The sequence below is a fragment of the Antechinus flavipes genome, chromosome 1, assembly GCF_016432865.1.
Source record: "Antechinus flavipes isolate AdamAnt ecotype Samford, QLD, Australia chromosome 1, AdamAnt_v2, whole genome shotgun sequence".
Lineage (NCBI taxonomy): Eukaryota > Metazoa > Chordata > Mammalia > Dasyuromorphia > Dasyuridae > Antechinus > Antechinus flavipes.
Genome location: NC_067398.1, coordinates 333,718,583 through 333,744,867, shown reverse-complemented (window position 1 = coordinate 333,744,867; position 26,285 = coordinate 333,718,583). Strand labels below are relative to the sequence as shown.

The following is a 26,285-nucleotide window of genomic DNA, read 5'->3' as shown; positions in this document are numbered from 1 at the left end:
TCAAGTTCCTTTAGTGAAACCTCATATGGATAAATTTGATGCTCTTGATTATCATGTCTGAATTCTAGCTTATCATGGCTTTTCCCTGTCTTGTCAGCACTAAGTTCCTGAAATCTTCCCCTCTAAGCATTCTATCCAACTTTCAAAATCCAGTTCAAAAATCACCTACTCTATGAAACCTTTTCTGATATTCTATTCAGAAATCATCTTTCCTGATCTAACATTACTTGCTACTTCTCCTGTGTACTTCTAAAATCTGTGTACAGATTTTAATTCATAGTTACCAATGTACATGTTTCAACTCCATTACTAGATGGCAAGTTTCCTAAAGGCAGAGATCATATCTTATTTATCTTTCTTTTTTCTCCAACACCCAACATTGCACTAACACATAATCGACATTTTATGAATGTTTATGAATGAATGACTGAAGCACCAGATCAGGGTAGGGTAGTCATAGGGCATGTTAGTCTGAAATTTCAATTTCTATGGATATGTCCCTAAAAACTACCCTGAAACCAGGAAATGATCAGAAAGGGCACTACTGCTTCAGAACATCCCAAAGGGAAACCCATTGTGGACAGTTGTAGTGATCTTTATCTTTCCTGAGCCAGAGTCATCTCACTTCCTTTGGGAGGAAATATTTAGATCAAATCAGAGGTTCAAGAAATACCTACCCATTTGGAAAGAAGGGAATATAAGAAACCCTCACAGCAATTAGGATCCAGAATAGAAAGTTCTATGTTACAGAACCCAGGGTGGTGGGTCTTCTGAATGTTCAGTCTCTTCTCAGAACTGTGTGTGTGTGTGTGTGTGTGTGTGTGTGTGTGTGTTTTCAACTGTGTAATTACCTCATCAGGGTGACTCTTATGTCCTAGGAGGGAAAAAGGGAAACAGTTTATTAGTCTTGCTCTGGAGCTATTCCTTATATTTAGTCAACTCTTGATTTGATATACTCAGCTACAGGATGGGATTACTCATTTCCTCATTTCCCAATCCGCCACCCCCTTCTTCTACTTAAGCAACTCTTCCTACAAATGCTGCTGACTCTAGCCTGTTCCCAATGCCCTGGACTTTTCCCGTAATTTTGCTATAATAGTTCCAGCAAGACACACTTGTTGCAGTTTTAAGTCTCACCTTCCTCTTTGATTTTAATAACCCTTAAGGGAAATTCATTCAGGTCCTGACTCCTAACAGTTTATTTCAAATATAATAGAGTAAGCCCCTTGCTTACAGGACTTTAGGAGCCATTTCCAAGGTTGCTGTCTTTTCAAATAGCTTAAGACAATTATACTACATGGTACATAAAAGCATCTTGACATACATCATTTTGATTCAGATTTGGCCACACTTTCCATCTTCTACTTTGTGGATCCTGTACAATTTTTTTTTTCTTTTCAAAGAGATCTGATTTTAAGGGTAGGAGAGGATTAGCCTATATTCAGACCAATATTATAGGGAATGTAGAGAAAATTTGGTTCATCATAAATCAAAGTACCCCCTCAAACCGTGATAAGTACTTTAAGTTTGAAGTTGTGCCTTTCCTTATTGATTCAGAAAAGCCAATATATTGGATCAAAGGGATCAAGAGCAAAGATATTTATGAGTTTTTGTTTACAATGAAACATTTGACAGCTTACACCTGACATTAATCTTACTTTGGACATTAGCTGGAACATGTAGAAACTGGCAAGAAAGATGATTTGGAAATCCTTAAGGAGTTTTCAAATGGTTCCTTCCCACTTTTAGGTTTCATCTCTTCCCAAAACCAAACCAAACCAAACAAAAGTTGGTTGGTTCCTTGAAATTTCTATTAGATTGAATACAAAATTTTAAAGGCTCATATGATGTAAGCTATTAATGAAATAGAAAGGAAGAGAGTATGTTGAATACCCAGTTCCATCTGGCCTAAAGACTTCCTTCTCCTTAAGAGATCTGAATGTGTTGGAAAATGGCTAGAAAATGATTTGAGTTCCCAAGGAACTCCCAAGAGTTCCCAAATGTCCCAAGGACATTTTGAGATGTCCTTACAGACATCTGAAGCCACTCAAGAGTTTTACTAGAACTTGTCAATTGGCACAGATCTGCTGAGCTTTTCTCCACCCACATGCTAAGGAAATTAATCAGGCTTCAGGACAGGGCAAGAAGTCAAAGGGGTTACTCATTTTTACCTGCAGGAGTTCCCATGCTGACTGTTTCTGTTTTTCTTCCAATTCCTCCATCAGCTCTTCAAGAAGGGAGATTTCCTGGGATGCTTTAATGTTGTACTCTTCCTTGCTCCTGATGATGTTTCTGGATAGTTCTTCCATCCAGGCCAGGAAGAGTTGCTCTTGTTCCTCTAAAAACTGATGCACCTGCATCAGTCGGGACAAAATCTGCTCCTTCTGAGTTTCTGTCTTGTTCTTGGAGCAACAGGATTAGGAGAATAGAGGGACAGTGTGTTAGGGATGGTTCAAGGACATTATCCGTTTGAGGTTTTCACTATGAGGATGGCCACTGGATTCATTTTCCCATTACTATGATTCATTGGAAGCCTATAAAAGTTAGAAGAACTCTGAAAGTGTGCTAAAAATTCCCATTTTTCAGAGTGGGCCTGAAGATAGTTCTGTCCAACCCTTCATCCAACAAGAATGATATGGGTATTTGTTTTATTTGACTACTATTATTTGTTACAAAGATTTAATTGTTTTTTTCTTTTCCTTCTTAAGTAGAGGTAGTGTAATGCTGGAGAAACTGAGGCAAGATAGAGATTAGAGTTTTTAATATTTTATTTGGATTTCTGAGAGGGAGAGATTGTGTTGGGGGCATCATGCCCCCAGGGCTGATGTCCAAAGCATCCAAGCTGAGAATGTGAGTTCTCAATGACATACATATACACATCCAGCTCCAAGCTCTGGTAGCTAAACAAAGGCAGGGGATGAAGTCCAAACTCTGGTGAGTGGGAATCTCCAAGCAGGAACCATCAATCTGGTTCTGACAGGTGGGGGGGAGGGTAGGACCATAAATTCTAACAAAGTAGGAGTTAAAGAGGTGTCCAACTAGAGTCAGGAAGGCTGAAACTTAGAGTTATAAACAATGTCAATTAGATATCTGAGATAGAACATCTGGAGTTTTATCTTTTGGCATGCCAGATCTCCACAGCCCTAATTATCTCAGTTCTAATGAGCAAAAAAGGGGGATTGCAATCAGAGAAACTGAGGCAGCACAATTCAAGGAAACTGAGGCAGGACAATTTAGGGAAACTGAGTTAGGACAATAAAAGGGAACTGTGGCACAACAGTAGGTATGAAAAGGTGAGAAAATAAATGCTTATTAATTGAAAAATAAAATTAAAAAGCAAAACAAAATATATAGTGGTTATTGGAGCTGGTTCACTTTCAGTGTGACTATGATTCCTATTAAGGAACACTGTTCTCATGGCTTACTCCACTCTTCTGAATGATCTGTCCATTATACAGTAATCCCTTCCACATAGAGGTTTCTCCCATCAAGGTTTTTAATGTATTAAGATTTAGCATAAAAAATTCAAAGGGAATTTTGGGAGAATTTTGCAAAAGCTGCTATTGATGTAGTATATTTCCAAGGGAGGATGTAGCAATAATCCTAAATCTACCTGGTCTTCACCTAAGGCCACCTGACCTTGGGAGTGCTATAATTCCACAAACAGTGCTGGGTATCAGATAATAATCTTTTGTTCAGTAATAACAAAATTTCTGAAACAGTCTAAGCCATAGAATTCAATACTAAGACCACACTTGAATTCTACCTCTAAGCCAGAAAATTAGCATATCAGTGACATGAAGCAACGGATCTTTCTATCTTCTTCCTATAAATTTATCTTCTTGCTCCTGATTCTTTGCTAAATTCTTTTGGAACTTAGCCTGCTTCAATTGGCCTTGTAATTATAATAAACTTTGCTTTTGGATGGGTCTGAGACTGCAAATTCTTTTATTTTTTTTATTAAAACTTTTAAAACATATACATGGATAATTTTTCAACATTAAACCTTGCAAAACCTTGTATTCCAATTTTTCCCTGCCTTCCCCCAATCCTCCTCTCCTAAATGATAAATAACCCAATATATGTTAAACATGGTAAAAATATATGTTAAATCCAATACATACATATATATTTATACAATTATCTTGGCTGCACAGGAAAAATCAAATCAGTAAAAAAATGAAAAAAAAATAAAATGCAAGCAAACAAACAATAGTGAAAATACTATGTTGTGGTCCACGCTCAGTTCCCACAGTCCTCTCTCTGGGTATAAATGGCTCTCTTTGTCACAAGAGTAATTCGAACTGGTCTGGATCATCTCATTGTTAAAAAGAGCCATGTCCATCAGAATTGATCATCATATAATCTTGTGGTTACTGTGTACAATGATCTCCTGGTTCATGCAAATTATTTTGAGAAACCTCCGGAGACACTGAGCTGGATCCCCAACCTTTCTGGGGTCTCCTTTGGACCCCAATAACACAGAGTCTATGACCAAATACTTAACCCAAAATTTACAAAAAATTATTATAAACACCCCATAAAAGAAAAATAAAAAATTTTTCTCTGGTATGAAGGGAGGGTCAAAAAATTTTATGAGAATTTTCCAGATTATTCAGGGTACCATATCCCTAATCCTCAGATGTGGAAGAGATAATTATAAAAGGAAAAGCAATAATTTTATAGACATTTTCCCCACTCTTCTTGACTACCAATAAAACCCATCTGAATTTCTATGCTCTCTCCATTTCCCCAGGAATCAGGAAAGAGTCTCAGGAAGGCTTAGGTCCTAGTCCTACTCTATCCAGAAGCATATTTTCCTTCTATCCAGAAGTAGTTCCCCAGATAGGAGTGTCTGTAGAATGTTACTGGCCTTACCAGGAAGACTGCCATTTTCTCATCTCCTTGTGATTTCTTCTCTTTAGCTGCTTCTCTTACTTTCTTAAGATGCTCCAGATGACTCCGAATTTGTTCCTGGTTTAAATTTTTTTAAATGTTGAGGATTGAGACAGCTAGGTGGCTCAGTGGATAGAGCACCAGCCCTGAAGTCAGGAAGACCTGAGTTCAAATCTGGTCTCAGACACTTAACATGTCCTAGCTGTGTGACTATGGGCAAGTCATTTAACCCCAATTCCCTCAGAAAAAAAAAAAAAAAAGGAATAAAATAAAATAAAATGTTGAGGATCAGAATAAAGGCCTCCCTCCTTAACTTGCTATAACCTAAGAGCCACTTAAATGACCAGATAGAGACATACCTTCAATGTGTGGGACCCTTAGTAAATCAATACTACAGCAATCATTTCACATAATTTTTAGTTGGGCAAAGATTAAGACTCCCATAATGGCCCAAGGCCCACTAGGCCCAAGTACCCTAGGACAATATGCCATAATAGAGGAGCAGAGTGAATTGAAATGACCATGAGTGATTAACATAAAGACAAAAGTTGTTATTGGAAAGGACAAAATGAAGGTCTCAAATTCAAAGAGAAAGATGGCAGGTTAGAAAGGGACTTTAGAGATTATCTGGTACAGACTCCTTATTTTTCATATAAATAAAAGGCCCAGAAAGGCTAAGTGATTTGCCCACAGTTACCTAGACATTTATTGGCACAACTAGAATCAGATCCCAACTCCTCATGCTCAAAGCCTAGCTCTTTTTCACCAGGTCATTCTGAAGAAGTCAGGAGCTAGGAACAAAAAGGTACAGGAGTAATAAAGATCCAGTTGTTTTTTTAAAGAATTTTTAAGAAGTAAGGAGAAGTTGTATGAACTGATTTTTTTTTTAAGTGATGCATTAATAACAATCAGGAAACATTGCTCCAGTTCATTCCTCTGTCTCCATGTTAGACTGCACTGAACTCAAGTTCTTTTCTTAGAAATGTCTAGGGATGGGTTTTTGGATAACTTAAGAGTAACAGTGTAGGATTTATAACCAATACAGGCCATCCTTCACAAAACTTCCTAATTAGTGTACAAGTCAAAACACTTCACTTTACCACCCAAAAACTTGTCTCAATTGCTCATCAAATAAAACTACAAACTCTTTAACCTGGTATTAAATGCACTCTAAAATTGAACTCAAAACTACTATTTCAGTATTATCTAATACTACTTCCCTTTAAACCTTTGGGTTCCTACCAAAGCAGACTAGCTGTTTCCCAATTTTGTTCATCCTATCCCCACCTCCTTGTCTTTGTCCTCTCTACCTGGAGTTGTTCCCCACCCCACTTCATTACCAATTAAAGTCTTCTAATTTCTTCAAAATTCATCTTGAATGACACCAGGTGAAAATTTCTCAAAGACTGTAAGACTGTAGGCCTAAATTTCAGGAAGTTATATGATCCCTATTCTCAGAGGGTTGTAAGGTAGAAAAGATCAAACCCTAGATCTAAGCTTTAGTGACCCCTAGGAAGATGGTTTTGTTGACCATTGGTCAATGGTTACTTCCTTTTCAGTCAATCTAATGAATTTAAAAATTAACAGGAAGGAAGGGTTATATCCTTTCTTTTCTGCCATATAATCCATTCTCTACTTCTGCCATGTGCCACATACCATGCTGGACTGTCTGATTATTCTGCTTGGACCACTTCTTGCAAGGATCTAATTAATGCTTTCTGTTTATATCTGGAGATGCCTCCAAGTAGTCAATTTGAGTAATGGAGTCTAGCACCCATACCACACAATCTCAAAGCTTCTGAATGGAGCTTTTCCTTATCTCCCAAGATAGGAGTAATCTCTTCTCCCCTTCAACTTCTCATAGCACTTAATAGGTGTTATAGGCTCTACTTGTAAGTAGAACTCTATTTGAAACAAGGATTCTTTCAAGGTGCTAACTGGAATTGATAATAAAATGGTTTTCTAGTTTAGCATGGAGATTAATAGTTCTCTGGCTCAGTATAATTGATTTAATCTTACAACAAATAATGTAGAGAAATGAGAGGCAGGGCAGTTCCAAGACGTCAAACAAAAAACAGGTGGGTTTACACCCAGAATCTTTAGAACTTCAGTACTCTGATATGATTAATCAACCAAAAAGCAATACGATGAAAGATCTGTTGAATTGACTGTTCCTAAGCTGCTTTATTAAGTGCAGAGTACTTTCTTCCAATATCATTATAAGATAGGAAGTGTAAGCATTATGCCATTTGACAGATGAGAAAATTGAGGCTGAGAGATCAGGTGAATTTTCCAATAGTAAATGGCAAAACCAGGATTTAAATTTAGGTCTTCTATCAGTCCAGGTTTCTTTCTACTATACCATGCTCCCTTATTGTCCTATCCTTGGCACAGTCTATACTATTTCCTCCAGATGAAACCTTTGAGAATGTGATACAGGTTTTCAAAGATCCCAGAAGGAATTTCTCAAAGTTCCCATAAATCCAGGACAGATTTATCCTAAAAGGGAAAAAGCCATTTGCTCAATAATCTAGGGGTGGTCTTAGGTAGAAGAAAGGTAGGCAGCTACTTATAGGATATGATTTAAGGACAACCAAAGGGCTCTTACAACAAATAATCTGTCCCTCCAACTTATTCTGATATCCAATTAATGTCATTACTTTGTTCTTAGGCCTTGCTGACCAAAGGAAAAAATAGCACACCAAATTATTGTCAGTCATTAGGACCTGAGTGTAGATTACCTTATCTCATATTTCCCATTTCTATGTCTGTCTTTTAAGACTCTCTATAATTTCTATTTGAGACTCAGTCTGTTCTAATTTTAGCTGCATTAGTTTAATTTGTGCAAAAATCTTTTAATTTTATGTAATCAAAATATCCATTTTATCTTATATGACCCTCGTTATTCTTATTTGGTCATGACTTCTTGTATCATAGATCTGACAGGTTATTTTATCTTTGCTCCTCTACTTTATGATGTCTCCTTTTATGTCTAAGTCATGTATTTTTATTTATGCTGATATGTGGTGTGAGATGGTGGTCTAAACCTATTTTCTGTCAGCATACTTTTCATTTTCCCAATAGTTTTGGTGAATAGATGCCACAATAGCTAGGATCTTTGGATATACCAAATATTATGCTATTTGCTTATTTGCATCTATATATTATGCAACTAATCTTTTCCACTGACTGACCAGTCTAGTTCTTAACTAATACAAATGATTTGATGACTTGTAGGATATAGTTTAAGATATGGTACCCTTTATCCCACATTTTTTCATTATCTCCCTTTAGAGTTTTGACCTTTTGTTTCTCTCTAAATATGTTTCATTATTATTTTTTTCTATCTCAATAAAGTAATTCTTTGATAGTTTGATTTATATAGAACTAAGTAAATTCAGTATTGTTATTTTTCTTATATTGGCTCAGACTACCCATGAGCAATAAATATTTCTCCATTTATTTATATCAGTTTTTATTCGTGTAAAACATGTCATGTAGCTGTACTCATATAATTGCCATAAACTTGCCCCACTTGATTACTCACTGCTTCTCAGTAAGCTTTGTTTCAAGATCACTGTCCTCAGCACCAGCTATACCCATTCCCATCTCTGTGTCTGTACTTACTTTTTTTGCAAAAGTATGGGAAATATTTCTCTTTCCAATATAAATCTTAGCTCTACCTACTACCTCAAATAAATCTATATATTCTGACTTTTCTTCTATCTTTTCTGCTCTATTCCACTTGTAGTCTACATTTATACAACATAGCATTTGATTATAAGCCCTGTATTTTCGTCTAATTGTTTTTGTCACTTTTGTCTCCTGATTGAAACTATGAGCTCCATGAAATAAAAGCTTATCTTCTGTATTTCTGTTATATATACCATTATGCTGAGTATACAATAGAAATTCCATAAATCTTTTCCAATTAATTTCTTAAGGATAGTAATCTAGCATCTTAATGAAGAATGAGGATGTATCTGAGTTTATAAGGTAGAATAGGTTTAGAGAATATGACACTTCTCAATATGTATGGGGGTGTTCAAACCATGTGATCTAGGTAGCTATGGGGAAGTTAGGAGAAGCAGAGTATTGCAACAGAATAGCCACAAAAGTAAAGAGAGAAAAAAAAATAGGGTGTAATAGAGTGAATCTTAGGGTAAAAGCCAGGAGACCTAGGATCTAGTACAGGTTTTACCACTCATTAGCCTAGTGACCATGGGCAAATCAATTATCTTCTCTGGATTTCATTTTCCTCAACTATATAATGACAGGGTTGTATTTAAGGAATTCCAAGTTCCATTCTAATATTAGTTAATATTCTATATTCTAATATTCTAAGTTCTAAGATCCCCTCTAATTGTAACATTCTACATTCACTATTCTAAATTTCCTTCCAGTTTGCAATATTCTTTATTCTGTGATTCTAAAGGGAAAATAATGTATTAACGTAATGGATTACTATTGTTCTATAAGAAATAATGAAAAGAACGGTTTCAGAGAAACCTGGGAAGAAATATGAAATGATACAAGATAAGGTCAGCAAAATCAGGAAAACAAGTAATATTATAACAAGAATATTGTAAAAGTAAATTATTTTGAAATACTTAACTCTGATCAATGTAATAATCCACAATAATCCTTGAAAACTAGTGCTGAAGAATGTTACCTACTTTCTGACAGAGAAGAAATGAACTAATAGTCAGAATAAATTGAGACATACTTTTTGAATATGGTTAGTATGGGATGTATATTTGTTACAAGAGTCAAGAAAGAAAGTCAAATAAATGCTTGATAAATTTTTTTAAAAATTATGTCTTTTTTTTAAAGAAACAATTAAAAAATAATTGGAGATTAAATAACTTCTAAAGAGTGGATCAAAGTACAATAGATAGATAAAGATTTTTTTTTCTAATGGAGGAAGAGAGGTAAGAGGAAGACAAAATAAATACTCATTAATTTTTTAAAAATTTAAAAAATACTTTAAAAGGAAGGCAGCAGAATAACAAAGACAAATTTGACGTATTTCCCAAATTTGCTGAGGGTCAGCTCTACTCATACACTAAAGTGAATACTTTTCCAAAGTGGTTGACGAGAGAATGAATATTCACCTCCCATTTACACAGGCACTCCAGAAACATCCATCTAGTGGGTATCCAGAACCCAGCTAGCTGTGTGGAAGGAGATCCAGCTTTCTAAAGGCTCCTACCTTATAGCTTTGAGCAACCTCCTCTATGGTGAGTATTCGGTGACCTTTGTGCTCCGGGGAAATACTGCAGTTGAGACAAATGGTTTTTCCATGATCCTTGCAGAACAGTAGTTGGAGCTGCTTTGGGTGGTGTTCACAATGAGGTGTGGAACCAGGACTTTGCAGTGGCTCCTGGAAATCAGTGGGTATGTTTCCTAGACTCTTGCTCTGTTGGAAATTCTTAGAAAACATGATCTTGCATTTGAGACAGACATTATACCCATTATTGCATTGGTATCTGATGTCGTGACTACAGGAATTCCTTGCCGGTTTTCGCACCATGTCCTGACAAACCGAACATGATTCCTGCATTTTCCTCAGGGATGCTGCTCTGACAGGAGCTCCTGTGCTCCGTCTGATGTTGAAGGCTTCAATAGGTGTCCTGGTCAGTGTCAGTTCATCTGAAAGAATTAGAGCCAGGAATTAATTATGTTCTAAAGTCCCAACTCTGATAGCTGTAGAAGTCCCTTTCAGCTCAAACTTTCTACTTGCAACACTCTATTGTCCCTTCCAGGTCTCACATTTTAAGCTCTTAAGGTTCCTTCTAATTCTTAACTTCTATTGTCTATGATTTTATGGGGGAGAGGTGGTGAAGCCAGATGAAAAAGACAAGATATAGAATCTAGAAATAAGAAAGCTGAGAGAAGAAATGAAGCAACAAAGTTTAGATAAAATAATTGAATGATAACAACAGCGAGTGCTGACTGCAGTTAATTTACTCCTACAAAGTAATTATATTACAAGTACAAGGCACTTCTTTCTAGGCCTTAATTTACTAAATCTGCAAAAATGAGTGGTTTGATTTAATCAGGATTTCCTACCCTTTTTAATTTCATGGCTCCCTTTGGCAGTTTGGTAAAATCTATGACCTTTTCTCAACACTGCTATCTACATTCATTCAAGGAAGTATTAATTTTGTTAAAGGTTAGTAAAAGTAAAGGTAGATTTTTTTCTATCCAAGTTAAATATCTTAAAATCTTTATGAATTCCTAAACTAAATCATCACATTCTCTTTCTTTCATTTAAGGTCTGTGAATCTTCCTATGAGCCAACATTTATAAAAAATACTATGGAGAGAGGCAGCAGGATATCATGTGTAGAAAGCTAGCATCTGTGTCATGAAGACCTAAATGCAAGGTCTTGGAAAATAATTTAAACTCACAATGATTTAGGCAACTCCCTGAAATTATAAGTTACAGAATAGCTATTCATCTGCATTGGTAGAAGGAGCTTTCTCACTGGGAGTTCTATAATAATAAAGTCAAAATCTGAACAAAAAAATCACAGAAGCTATAAATAATGTAAATATAGATTTGCTTGCCAAATATAGACTAGGAGAATGTGAAGAGTCTGGTAAAGCTTGAAAAAAAAAAAAAAAAGAAGTTTCTCCTCTACAAATTAGGATAAAATTTATGGAGGTCATTATACTAAATATCTGATACAAGCTGAACATACCAACAGATTGAATAGACAAATTTACATTTAACAAACCACAAAGTTATTAAACTGGGATTTTGAAAGGACCTTCAACCTTTGAGGAAGATACCCACACTTTCTCACAGGACAATAAAGCAGTTTGTATATAAAGGCCTAGAATGAAATGACTTTTTAGGACAATTAGAAAAGCTACTGTTGTTACAACAAAAGCCTAACAGAATAAAGTCTAGGCCAATTTGGGGAATATGTCAGTCAGTCAATTAATTAACATCTATTAAATATCTGCTATGTGCCAGGCACTGTACCAAACAGTAAAGCTATAGAGAAAATCAACGAACAGCTCTCAAGAAGCTAACAGTCTCACAGGGGGAGACAATATGCAAAAAACCAATTTACAAACAAAATATATAAAGCGTAAATTAGAGATAATTAACCAAGAGAAGGCACCAGCATTATGGATATCAAGAAAGGCTTCTTGTAAAAGATAAAATTTGAAAGAAGCATGGGAAGCAGGAGGTAGAAATGAAAGAGAGTTTGAAATATGGGGGACAGTGAGGGAAAATGCCTGGAATTGGGAGATGGAATGTCTTGTGCAAAGAACTTCAAGAAGGCCAAATATCTTGCATACTTAGAGGTGAGCAAGTTGTAATAAAACTGAAAAGGGCCCTGAAAAGGTCATAGGTTATGAAGGACTTTGAATATCAAATAAAGGCTTTCATATTTGATCTGAGCAGATAATAAGCCACTGTAATTTAGTCAGTAGGAAAAGCACATGAGAACCCTCCTCTCCTTATTAGTTACTGAGATTGTCTAATAGGCAGGCATATTCTTTTGGGATGGAGCAATACTCTAAGGCCCAGAATTTCTTGAATGGCCAGCTATGGATCATATATTGTGACCTTACTTATCAAGGCTGGCTAAGTTGTTCAAGATATCAAAAATCTCTTCCAACCTCTGGCCACGGGGTTAGGACTAGAGAATTTCAGTTTGGAAGTACAGTCATTAATTGTATTCCTTCTATAATTATGCTCCAACGAAGAGAATCTTAGGCATAACTCAGGGACTCTCAGATGTTTGCAAACCCCCCAGGGGACTCTTGTTCCTTCATAGTAATTGGTCTGGAATAATTCCAGGCCAAAGCCTGTTTGACGTGGTATAGAGAAACAGTGGGTTTACAATTCGTACAAAATTCTGAGACGAGGATGTAATTGCAATTCTGGGTAAGATTCAATAAATTTGACAAATAGAAGTGCACTCTCAAGACGAGAGGTAGAACTATGCTAGAGGAATTAGTATATAGTATATATATAGATCCAGAATCTCTCTTCTGTAATAGCTACAACTAAGAAGATGAGACTATCTCCTGGCCAGCTGAGCAGCAAAATGAAGTTTTGCCTTTAAATTGGATTATCTTGATTCCCGGGAACCTTATTAATCTGCAGAGCTGTCTGACTACTGTTTAGGAAATTAAAGGGCTAGCTAGAAATACAAGTGTTTTTCCAATATTGAGTTTTGTCTCCACCTGCTAAAGTGCTTTCTATATTTCAATTAGAAGCAATGAAACCTCTGTATTATGTCACTTGGTATACTATATTTTAACATTAATTTTGCTACACTCAAAAAAAGCAAAATGTAGAAAACTCCCTATTTTTTGAGGAATTAGAATAACATTTTGCTATTGATTAATGGCTATACAATTGAGATTCTAGAATTAATAAATAAAAATTATGCTTCAAATAAATTGTGAAAGAAGCACAGATGGGGAATTATGAAAGCATAGTAAAAATCTCATTTTGAATTTCTTTAGAAATGTTAAAAAATAATATTTTTCTCTAAATTCCTTTCCAGACTCCCTAAGAAAAACCCCTTGGAGAGTGAATTAAGACTAAAAAAACGAGGAGAGTATTTAAGGAAATGGATTAAGATTGGTACTAAACCTTTCAACAAAAAACTCTTTTATTTATATCATTATTTTGTTCAGCCTTGAATTGGATATCTGACCCCATCCAAGGGAAATTTCTTTTTTTGTTGTTATTGAGTTATTCCATTCATGTCGGATTTTTCTTGATCTCACTTGGAGTTTTCTTGGCAAAAATATTGGAATGGTTTACCATTTCCTTCTTCAACTTATTTTACAGATGAGGAAACTGAGGCAAACAGGATAAAGTGGCTTATTGTAGCAAGTGTTTTGGTAGACTTTTTCTAATGAGGAAAGATTAATATATCAGTGAAAGAGAGGAAGTCCTTTTGTTCAACTCTAGGAATGAGGTCCAGGTAGAAAGAGATAGTAACTTGATTTTTAGAATGTTAAACCAAATTCATTTTAAGATAACTTTTCTTTGTTGAATATTCCTATAGATTTTATCTGAAATCTTAGGAGAAAGAATCATGGCAGAAGATAGAGGGATCTATATCAATTTGGACATATCTCCAAGTCAGAAATAATGTAACTATAGATTAATATTAAATAAATGAAAATATTTCTTGCAAATTATTCCTTGGTGCCTAAATGCAGGGTTTCCTATTAATATATTTTTACATAAAGAATATGTTCTCAGAGGCAACAGCTAAAGTTTTTACTGTTTAGATCTAGGTGTTGGCAAGTCTAATGCACCTGGCAAAATGCGAAATTTGCTATTAGAAAAACAACAACAACAACTTTAACTCAGTAGACAAGACAAAACTTCCCAATATAGTGGATTACCAGGGCAAAATATGATATTTACAGAAGTCTACAATGGGAATTAGAAGCAAGAGGGGCAAAGAACTAAGGATTTCACTTTCCACAAGTATGGAAGATGAGGGGAATATTCAAATGACTTTCAAAGATATTGACATTTTTGCCAGAATCAGGAAAAAAAAAACCTTCCTGTGCACAAAATGCAGCTTAGTTTCCCTAATGAAAGAGAAGATGAAAGGCCTAGAAGAATAATCTTTAGATCAAGTGTTGCTTGGGGATGGAATATGAGCTTTGAGAGGGAAAATAAGATAGGGGAAGAAATCTAAAGAAGCAAGAGGGAATTCAAACTGATGTAAGGAAGATTTAAGGTAGAAGAGGCCACACAGAGAAGGAAAGACCACATAATCTCAGAGTTAGTTTGCAGGTTTGAAGCAAGTAGAAGTAGAGCTAGTTGTCTTGAACAGGGATTATTATTGAAGAGGAATAAATATTCTGTGGAATGATAACATCAATTTGTAGGTTACCCTGGGGACCTACGGGGGAAAGGACATCTAATACTGGTCACAGAAAGAAGAGATGAGTGAATTGTCATAGTTATTTCCAGTTAAGGACTATGTGGATAGTCATATGTCAACTTGACATTTCTTTCTTCAGCTCATTTTACAAATGAGGAAACTGAGGCAAACAGGATCAAGTGACTTATCAACACATAAGTAATAAGTGAATAATCAGGACAAAGCTACATTCCTAGGGTATGTATCCATGATATAATTTAGAGTCTTCAAATATTATCTAACAAGATGACCATTACTTAAGCCTGGTAATTTGTGGGGAAAACATGATGAAAAGCTTTTAAGAAATTGAAGTGACATCATTAAAGAATGAGGGGGTTGGAGTAGATGATGCTAGCACCTATTTCACAAAGTTGTTGTAAGGATCAAATGAAATAACATGTAAAACATTTACAAACTATGATGAGCTATACAGATAGTATTATCATTATTAGGATTCCTCCCATCTTTAGAGGTAATAATGGTAATAATACTGATGGTATAGACTCAGCACGGGTCCTCAAACTTTTTAAATAGGGGGCCAGTCAGAAATTAGGCATGGATCCACACTTAATACCATATACCAAGATAAGATCAAAATGGGTCCATGACCTAGGCATAAAGAATGAGATTATAAATAAATTAGAGGAACATAGGATAGTTTATCTCTCAGACTTGTGGAGGAGAAAGAAATTTGTGACCAAAGATGAACTAGAGACCATTACTGATCACAAAATAGAAAATTTTGATTATATCAAATTAAAAAGCCTTTGTACAAATAGAACGAATGCAAACAAAATTAGAAGGGAAACAACAAACTGGGAAAATATCTTCACAGTTAAAGGTTCTGATAAAGGTCTCATTTCCAAAATATATAGAGAACTGACTCAAATTTATACGAAATCAAGCCATTCTCCAATTGATAAATGGTCGAAGGATATGAACAGACAATTTTCAGAGGATGAAATTGAAACTATTACCACTCATATGAAAGAGTGTTCCAAATCATTATTGATCATAGAAATGCAAATTAAGACAACTCTGAGATACCACTACACACCTGTCAGATTGGCCAAGATGACAGGAAAAAATAATGATGAATGTTGGAGGGGATGCGGGAAAACTGGGACACTAATGCATTGTTGGTGGAGTTGTGAACGAATCCAACCATTCTGGAGAGCAATCTGGAATTATGCCCAAAAAATTATCAAATTGTGCATACCCTTTGATCCAGCAGTGTTTCTATTGGGCTTATATCCCAAAGAAATACTAAAGAAGGGAAAGGGATCTGTATGTGCCAAAATGTTTGTAGCAGCCCTATTTGTAGTGGCTAGAAACTGGAAAATGAATGGATGCCCATCAATTGCAGAATGGCTGGGTAAATTGTGGTATATGAATGTTATGGAATATTATTGTTCTGTAAGAAATGACCAGCAGGATGAATACAGAGAGGACTGGAGAGACTTACATGAACTGATGCTAAGTGAAATGAGCAGAACCAGGAAATCATTATACACTTCGACAACGATATTGTATGAGGACATATTTTGATGGAAGTGGATTTCTTTGACAAAGAGACCTGAGTTTCAATTGATAAATGATGGACAAAAGCAGCTACACCCAAAGAAAGAACACTGGGAAACGAATGTGAACTATCTGCATTTTTGTTTTTCTTCCCGGGTTATTTCTACCTTCTGAATCCAATTCTCCCTATGCAACAAGAGAACTGTTCGGTTCTGCAAACATATATTGTATCTAGGATATACTGCAACATATCCAACATATAAAGGACTGCTTGCCATCTAGGGGAGGGGGTGGAGGGAGGGAGGGAAAAAAAATCGGAACAGAAACAAGTGTCAATATAAAGTAATTATTAAATAAAAATAAAAAAAAAAAGTCAAAAAAAAAAAGAAAAGAAACTATTACCACTCATATGAAAGAGTTTTCCAAATAATTATTGATCAGAGAAATGCAAATTAAGACAACTCTGAGATACCACTACACACCTGTCAGATTGACTAAGATGACAGGAAAAAATAATGATGAATGTTGGAGGGGATGCAGGAAAACTGGGACACTGATGCATTGTTGGTGGAGTTGTGAACGAATCCAACCATTCTGGAGAGCAATCTGAAATTATGCCCAAAAAGTTATCAAACTGTGCATACCCTTTGATCCAGCAGTGTTTCTATTGGGCTTATATCCCAAAGAAATACTAAAGAAGGGAAAGGGACCTGTATGTGCCAAAATGTTTGTGGCAGTCCTGTTTGTAGTGGCTAGAAACTGGAAATTGAATGGATGCCCATCAATTGGAGAATGGCTGGGTAAATTGTGGTTTATGAATGTTATGGAATATTATTGTTCTGTAAGAAATGACCAGCAGGATGAATACAGAGAGGACTGGCGAGACTTACATGAACTGATGCTAAGTGAAATGAGCAGAACCAGGAGATCATTATACACTTCGACAACGATATTGTATGAGGATGTATTCTGATGGAAGTGAATTTCTTTGACAAAGAGACCTAACTGAGCTTCAATTGATAAATGATGGACAGAATCAGCTACACCCAAAGAAAGAACACTGGGAAACGAATGCGAACTATCTGCATCTTTGTTTTTTTTTCCCGGGTTATTTTTACCTTCTGAATCCAATTCTCCCTGTGCAACAAGAGAACTGTTCAGTTCTGCAAACATATATTGTATCTAGGATATACTGCAACATATCTAACATATATAGGACTGCTTGCCATCTAGGGGAGGGGGTGAAGGGAAGGAGGGGAAAATTGGAACAGAAACGAGTGCAAGGGATAATGTTGTAAAAAAAAAATTACCCTGGCATGGATTCTGTCAATATAAAGTTATTATTAAATAAAATAAAATATTAAAAAACAAATAAATAAATAAATAAATAAATAGGGGGCCAGTTCACTGTCCCTCAGACTATTGGAGGGACGGACCATAGTAAAAACAAAAACTTTGTTTTGTGGGCCTTTAAATAAAGAAACTTCATAGCCCTGGGTGAGGGGGATAAACACCCTCAGCTGCTGCATCTGGCCCGCGGCCGTAGTTTGAGGACCCTTGGTATAGAGCATACCAGCCATCAACCAGTCAGAAGAACAAAACAGGCAGTAAGTTCTGGAAACATCAAAAATCTAACATGGCAATATGATATAGTAGTATGGGTGTATTTCAGCTATTTAAAAATCTTCTAGAACTTAATTTCGACTAAAAACAAAACAATTTGTAAATTACTGATCTGCCTTAATTTTATTTCATTCTTGAAAATATAGAAAAAGCAATGAAAGCAACCATTCAGTAACTGATTTTGAACAATATGATTTGTGTATGACATAGTAAGAAGGAATAATTAACATACTGCATGATAAAATTGGGATTTTAAAATACATCAACAGGTTAGAAAGGTAAACAAATCTAAAAAGATGAAATCTAATAGCAATTAATGTGATAAAATCTAATAGTAATTACTGTAATACCTACGTTTGGAGCAAAGCCCCTTACATACTCAAGTAAAGAACAGGAAGGATATGTCTAGACAACAGTTCATGTAAAAAAGACCTGGGGTGTTTAAGTGGACTCCAATATAAGTCAACAGTATGAAATGTGAACCAAAAGCTGAAGAAAGAGAAGCATACAGAAGGAAGTGAGAATAAAATGAGGGTGTTTATACTGTTCAGACACATCTGAAGTCTTGGGTTCAGTTCTGGATACTATGATTACAGAGAAACATTAAAAAAACTGGAGTAGACCTAGAGAAGGGCAATCAACAGGATAAAGAAACTGGAAACCTTTTGAAAGTGGGCTTTTTGAAAGAACTGAGGATGTTTTCCATAGAGAAGAGAAACTGGAATGGGAACATACCACTGTCCTCAAACATTTGAAGAATTATCAGGATTAGACCTTTTTGGCTTCTACTCATTTATCCCAGCTCTGGATTTTAACTGAAATTGCAGAGGCAAATTTCAGTGTAACATAAGGACAAGTTTCCTAATAATTTGAGTTGTCCAGCTGGGCTGCAATTAATTCTCCAACATTGGAGGCCTTCAAGTAGAGGATGATCATTTGATAGGGACAGAGAAGTTCGTTTCATGGATTCCAGGACCTTCTAGTTCTACGACTTTTTTGATTTTATGATTCCTTGACCACCCCCACCCCCACCTCTGTATTGGACATGAAGGTCCAACCACTTTCTCAAGACCTCTAACTTGTCCATCCATGTGATTTCACTTTTGCCTAGATTTGGAGTCTGAGGCCTAAGTTGAAATGCCAGTTTTGTCACTTACTATCTATTCAACCATCTTTGGTTGAATAGATCTTTGGTAAAAATGATAGAGATAGATTGACAAGATGACCTCTAAGGTTATTTCCAGCTCTAAATCAGATCTTATGATAAAATTATGACCTTATCTCTCATATCCTCTGACTCTTCAGTTTTCTAAGCTTTCTGCATGATTTCTTAGTCTTTTAGAATCTAAATAGAAGGATATTATCTTTTAGACCTTTAATGTTATCTTCTCCCCATTCCTCTCCTAAGAAAGGTTACTTATAATAATAAGAAAACATTTATGAAATATTTTTTATAATTTTCTCAAACAACTTTACACTTAGGAGCCCCAGAAGGCCAGTATTATTATTTTCATTTTATCAGTAAGATTACTGAGGTTGAAAGAAAAAGTTGCATGCTCCATTGCAGAATTGAGACAAGAACTCAGGTTTCTGACTTTGAGCCTAAAATTTAATAGCCAAAAATCTTCTTAAAGAATAACATTCAAGTAGCATAATCTAAAAGCATACAGTTATTGCAATAAAGTAATTTTTATATAAATCCTACCACTAAGGAGATAAAGAAATAGTAAGAGAAAATAACATATAATACTTCTAGGGCCAAAAATAAATACTGCGAAAAATACCTTCAGAATTTTCTTTTAAATACTGGTTTCCAGGACTCTTAGGTTCTTTCTTTCCTGAAGATAGGGAAGTATCCACATTCACAAGTATTTTTTCCCCCTGGGATTCAAGGAGTACTGCCTTTTCCTCCAAGAACATAGCAATTTCTGGATTCCCAGTTCTCTTATTCACCAATTTTTGATTTGAGTAGTAATTTTGCTCTCCTAAAGATGCACCAAATCCATGCTTCTCTATTTTCTTCTCTCCCAAGAAAAAGCAAAGCTTTTGATTCCTCTTTGCTTTTTGCCCTAAGGTGACAGCAACTTCTGAATATTCATATCTGTTGCCTTCTGGATCCACAGAATTGTTCCTATGTCTCTCCTGAATTTCAGTCACATGTGAACTTTTTATAGTCCTCTGATCTTCCTGTTCCCCCTGGAATTTTTTCTGACATTCTTGTCCAGCATACAACTGGTGGGATAGAACTGGAACCTGCAGCCCAGCTGTGTCAGCTTCATGTGGATCCTGCAAATCAGCATCTGGATTCTTTATTGCCCTTTTCAGAGGAACAGTAGCTTCCAATTTCTTAGATCCTGTTTCCCTTGAGAAAGCAGAGATTCCCAAGATTTCTCTAACACACTCTTGAGTCAAATGTTCTGTAAGAAGACACCCAAATACCAAATCATTAAAAACTCATAAATTCACAATACATTTGGTAAGTAAAGGGAGGAGGTGGAAAAGAACCACTTGTCAAAATTAGCTAAGGTTCAAATTGTAAAACATTTTTGAGAAATGAAGTTTAAATTTTACTTTTAAGAGAGGGCTACAGATACATTCAATTTATTTCTTTTATCTCTACCTTTAATGAGCAAAGTAATTTATAATCAGTCCCTAATTTTTGATATGCAAGGAATTTTGGTTAAAATTACTTTCAAATTTCTTTAAACAATTTGTCTACATCTTCAATTAAACTTTTAAAAAAACTGGAGAATCAAAAACTTGGAATTCAGCTCTGACTTATCAGCTGTGTAATCATAGTTCAACCATTTGACTTCTTGAAATCTTAGTTTTCTCATATACAAAACATGAATAATAACAGTTTAATTTCCATCTTATTCTTTTACAGAGATCCATGAGTATGGTAAATTGCATTTATTTTCAGATTCTAAGACAATTCTAAAGAATTCTACGACAAATACTCCTGGCTCACTCACCTCTTAATTTTGTCAAAGTCAGAATCACATAACATTTGAGTTGGAAAGGAATTGAGAGAGGAGGAAGCTGACAGCTAGGGAAGACAAGAGCTATACAAAGTCACAGGGTTTTTTGTTAGTAGTAGTAGCTGGTTCTAAAACCCAGATTTCCAGATTGTCCAGGTCATGCCTACTTTCTAGTATCCAGAAGAGCAGGTCCTATGAATACTTAGATTCAGATACAAGGTATCTGAACTGTCATACAATTACAACTGCATTTGAATAGAAACATCTTTTATCTCTAGAGTTCTTTATGTACTTTGTTTCACTTGGTTCTCCTAAGTGCTTTGTGAAGATAAGCGGGATAGCCATTTTCATAATTACACCTCTATCCCTCAACCTTCAAGGTCTGATTTGGATACCATCTTCTAAAGTCCTTCTTTGATTTACCCAGCTGAAAGAGACTCTTCCTTCTCAAATTTGTCATAACAATTGTCCTTTCCTTTGCACCTATGACATTCTGTAACATTCAATTTTTTACCATGGTTACAAAACCAATTTTCCACAGGAAAGAAAGAAAACAAAGAACAGGGAGAGATCTGTATTTTTTATAGAAGGGAAACTGAAAACTCCTCTTCTAGACTGAAGACCTGTATTAGTGATAATCATCATGGTTGAAGAGATACTTATGGAGTCAGGGACTGGAAAACTAACCAAAGGGGCAAATTCCTGGAGAAACAGATGTAACCAGGAGCACATATAGGAAGGCAAAGGAAAAGGCCTCTGTTTTCTCAAAGACTGAACAATTGAAAAGAATGGTGAATGATGTTAAGGAGAGTCGAGGTATGGAATTGCGGATAGAAGTATTCATGATGGATGATCTCAATTAGTCAGTAAAATAAAAGGTGAGTTCCTCTGTTAAAAAGGAGATAGAAAGAGTGGTATAGGTGGTTTGAAAAGAAAAGTTTTCATTACAGAAATTCTCACATTCAGGAAGCTGAGGAACTGTTTTAGCATTGCCAAGGATATGAAGATCAGAATGCTGGAGATAGTTGCCTACTGGTTTTGCACAGAGGTCTGCCTTCATTTTCTATTCTTCCTCAATATCCCTGGGAATTTGTCCTAACCTGGGGATTAGTGATATACTCCGAGCCTTTCAGTTAAAGGGATTAGGGTAACACACTGGCACTGACAGTAGAGGAGACTGGGGTAGTCAGTGTCCTAAAAACAGAAGAGTTAGGAAACCAGAAGTTACGTAGGGAAAGAGTGCTGGCTGAGATATCCTCAACGGCAGACTCCAGACTGAGAGTTGTCAGGACTAATGCTGTGTCTGAAACTTACCTGTGATTGCAGAATAGACATAAATGGCTCTGTATTTTCCTTTCTTGCCTTCCTCTCTCTTTTCTTCCCATCTCCTTTTGGAGGCGTATGCCTAGTTCCTAAAGTTTATCTTTCCTCCTTAAAAGTTTGTTTTCTTTATGTCTTGTTCTGTCTCTCAAGTTGTCTACTATAAGTATTTTAATCATTTCATTGCTAATCTATGTGTCTCCTCTCTCAAATATAAAAAAGAGGACCCATAAAGGAGCAAATGAAAGAAAAAGAGAGAAAATTACATATTTTGACACTTCAATGCTCTAGTTGAGGGTTTGGAACTAAAAGAAAAAGAAATATTGATTCTTTTTTTTTTCTTCAATTTTCAAGACAGAGGGAACAATCATACCAGGATCTCTCTAAGCAACAAGTGAATAATATGGGTGGGATGTAGAAAGGGATAAATATAGATGGTATTTGGAAGGAAAGCCTTTACTATTTTCTTTCCAGTTTCCTATGCTTGGATTAAGAAGCAAACTTCTCCCTTGGTGGTAAAGCTATCTAGCACACAAAAAGACAGGGGGCAAGAAAAATGCATTGACAACTTGCTACTTATAGTCATGGGAGAATAAAACATCTGGTATATAGCCATGAGCAGCTAGCTGATAGTAGATAACAAATTCATAGTGTATCCAGTTAGTATCATTGAATAACTTTCTCTAACAGTATCCAGTAGTATGCAAGAAGAAGAGAAGTAGAGGTAATCAAGGGTTGGAGCATGACAAGGCACAGGCAGTGATAAAAAAAAAAAAATGGGATTCAGTATATAATGGAATAGATAGCTAGATAGCTGGCATTTTCCAACAAGGATCTTTTTGAAACAAGGAGAAGAGTTAGAAAAAGTCACACAAAATTCCAGCTATCTTTGATGATCAATCTCTAGAAATTGGAACTCTAGACGTGTAAACAAACATATATCCCTAGCTGGGCTCTGCAGTGTTTATCTGTCTGATGCAAGAGATTGTTCTCAAAAAAAGGGGAAGGAAGCTATTGATGATCAAAAGGATGGTCTTCAGTCATATCTCATTCTTTATGGACCCTGGGGATTTCCTTGGCAAAAATACTGGAATAGTTCAGGTCCTGCATTCTATTCACTGAGTCACTTACCTGCCAGAGTGGAGTACATAGGAACAAGAGGAAAAAACGAGAAACCAAAGAGGAAGTGAAACGAGAAGTTTCCTGAATTACAATGATCTGGGCCTGAGACTTTCCACACAATTAGAGTTCATTCTTCTGCCTCTGAGAAGGAGGAACACTTAGACGACTACCAGCTATGATAAAACTTAAAAGTTATGAAGAGAAACCTATTAGCACTCTGACCTAATGGAAAGAACCTGGGCTTGCAATCTAGGTTTTCATTTGGGTTTAGCTATTAACCAATTAATTTTTGGACAAGTCACCAGTTCTGCAAGCTTCACCGTCTATCAAATGGGTTTATTAGTTACTTGCCCTGTCTCAAAGAGCCAGAGTAAGGTACATTCTGTTGTGCAAAGAATATTGGATTGGGAGTCAAAGATCTAGTTCTACTAATTAGTTCTGTAAACCTGATCCTTTATTGGTTTCCCCCTTTGTAAAATGTTCTCTAATGTCCCTTCCAGCTTTGCCATTTTTGATGATCTCTGTTTTAATGACTCTTCTAACTCTGGCATTTTGTAGTTTATATGATAAGATCCCTTGTAGCTCTGATATTCTGTAGTCTATATCCTAAGATTCTTCCTTCTTCTAATATTCTATGTTGTATATTTCAAATTTCCTTCCACTTCTATAACGTGTTCTATGGCGAGAGCTCTTAACAATTTTTGTGAGTCAGAATTCTAACACTGACACTCTATGTTCTAAATTCTAAAATTAAGGCCTCTTTCAGTTCTTACCTTCTAGATAACAGAGGGTGAGAGTGCTTTGAAAATTTGAAACACAATACAGATGCAAAGAGGTATTAGTATCATTTTGGAAGGGAAAAAGAGAGAGAGGCTGCTTGTTATAGCTACCAGACTTACCTGAGTTTATTGCTTTGCTGAGCTCCTCCATCAGGAGATTTTGGTTGATAGCTTGCAAAATCTGCAGGGTCAACTTCACGGCATATTTTTCCCCATAAGAATTGACCAGAAGTGCAGCAAGCTTCACTGGTCCATCAGCATCTTGAAGCCTGCCTTGGGGAATCCGATCTCTATCTTTATCCAAGTTGGCATTTTGTAGTTTGAACTTGAACTTCTCCAGATCATAGGCCACCAGGCTCTCTAAGGTATGCAACAGGTGGTCACTCAGGGTCTTTGCCATAAGACTGGGTCAATGCCGCTTGAGCCGACAAGCTAGGCATCAATAAGGCAATAGAAATTTCCAGCCCTGGAGCTATGAATAAGATTTAGAGAAGTAAAAAGTTTTGAAATAAAGGAAGAAGAACAGGAAGAGGAGGGAGGACCAGTGGAGTACCAGACTCCTCCCATTCCTATTAATGTGTAATTTCTTTTGTTATGACAGAGGTCTGGCTACCTCCTCCTCCCAACTACCAGCTGATCAATCACTAGGCATGAAAATATCATGAAGAATTTTAGGGAAGATAACTTCTATCACTTAAATGTGAAAGAAACACTCAGATGCTAGGAAGACCACCACCCTGCTATTTTAGCCAGATGGTTGTAGAAAGATTCAAGGAATAATGATGATAAGAACAATTAACATTTATATGACACTTTGCAGTCTACAAAATGTTTTTCACACAATTCTTTGAGGTGGGTAGTTTAGGTTTTATTACAATACATCTTCTAATAGTATTTTCCCCCAATTATATATCAAGACAATTTTTAGTTTTCATTTTTACAAGATTCTAAGTTCCCCAACCATTCTGGAGAGCAATCTGGAATTATGCCCCAAAAGTTACCAAACTTTGCATACCCTTTGATCCAGCAGTGCTACTACTGGGCTTATATCCCAAAGAAATACTAAAGAAGGAAAAGGGACCTATATGTGCCAAAACGTTTATGGCAGTCCTTTTTGTGGTGGCTAGAAACTGGAAGATGAATGGATGCACATCAATTGGAGAATGGTTGGGTAAATTGTGGTATATGAATGTTATGGAATATTATTGTTCTGTAAGAAATGACCAGCAGGATAAATACAGAGAGGCTTGGAGAGACTTACATGAACTGATGCTGAGTGAAATGAGCAGAACCAGGAGATCATTATACATTTCAACAATACTATATGAGGATGTATTCTGACAAATACAAAGAGATAGACAAAGAGAAGATATATTTCAGTTCCAATTGATCAATGATGGACAGAATCAGGTACACCCAGAGAAGGAACACTGGGAAATGAGTGTGAACTGTTTGCATTTTTGTTTTTCTTCCCAGGTTATTTTTATCTTCTAAATCCAATTCTTCCTGTGCAACAAGAGAACTTTTGGTTCTGCACACATATATTGTATCTAGGATATACTGTGACATATTTAACATGTATAAGACTGCTTGTCATCTAGGAAAGGGGGTGGAGGGAGGGAAGGGAAAAATCGGAACAGAAGTGAGTGCAAGGGATAATGTTGTAAAAAATTACCCATGCATATGTACTGTCAACAAAAAGTTATAATTATTTAAAAAAAGAAAATTAAAAACTTCAATAAAAATAAAAATAAATTTTTAAAAGATTCTAAGTTCCAAATTTTTCTCCCTCTCTCCTTCACCTCCCCCTTCCTAAAATGATAGGCAATCTGATACAAGTTAAACATGTGCCATCATGTAAAATATTTCCATATTATCATAGTTGTGAAAGAAGAAACAGAACAAAAGGAAAAAGCCATGAAAAAGAATAAATGAAAAAAAAAGTGTGCTTTGATTTGTATTAAGAATCTATCAGTTCTTTATCTGGACATGGATAGCATTTTCCTTCCTTCATTAGTCCTTTGTACTTGTCATGGATCATTGTGTTGCTGAGAAGATATGAGTCATTTATAGTTCCAAATTGTTCTCTAGAATGGTGGATCAGTTTATAATTCTACCAGC

General features: G+C 35.9%; 1 protein-coding gene across 1 annotated transcript in view; it reads right to left on the bottom strand.

The window, feature by feature from the left end:
• MEFV (MEFV innate immunity regulator, pyrin) overlaps positions 1–24,617 on the bottom strand; it is a 28,454-nt gene extending 3,837 nt beyond the window's left edge. The window contains exons 1-6 of the mRNA XM_051968035.1: positions 24,285–24,617; positions 19,747–20,379; positions 10,109–10,548; positions 4,879–4,974; positions 2,172–2,402; positions 852–874 (exon numbers count right to left, since the gene is read on the bottom strand). Of these exons, the coding sequence (XP_051823995.1) occupies positions 852–874; positions 2,172–2,402; positions 4,879–4,974; positions 10,109–10,548; positions 19,747–20,379; positions 24,285–24,564 (1,703 nt within the window). The 5' untranslated portion in view covers positions 24,565–24,617. The remainder of the gene's footprint in view (positions 1–851; positions 875–2,171; positions 2,403–4,878; positions 4,975–10,108; positions 10,549–19,746; positions 20,380–24,284) is intronic.
• Between the last annotated feature and the right edge of the window lie 1,668 nt (positions 24,618–26,285).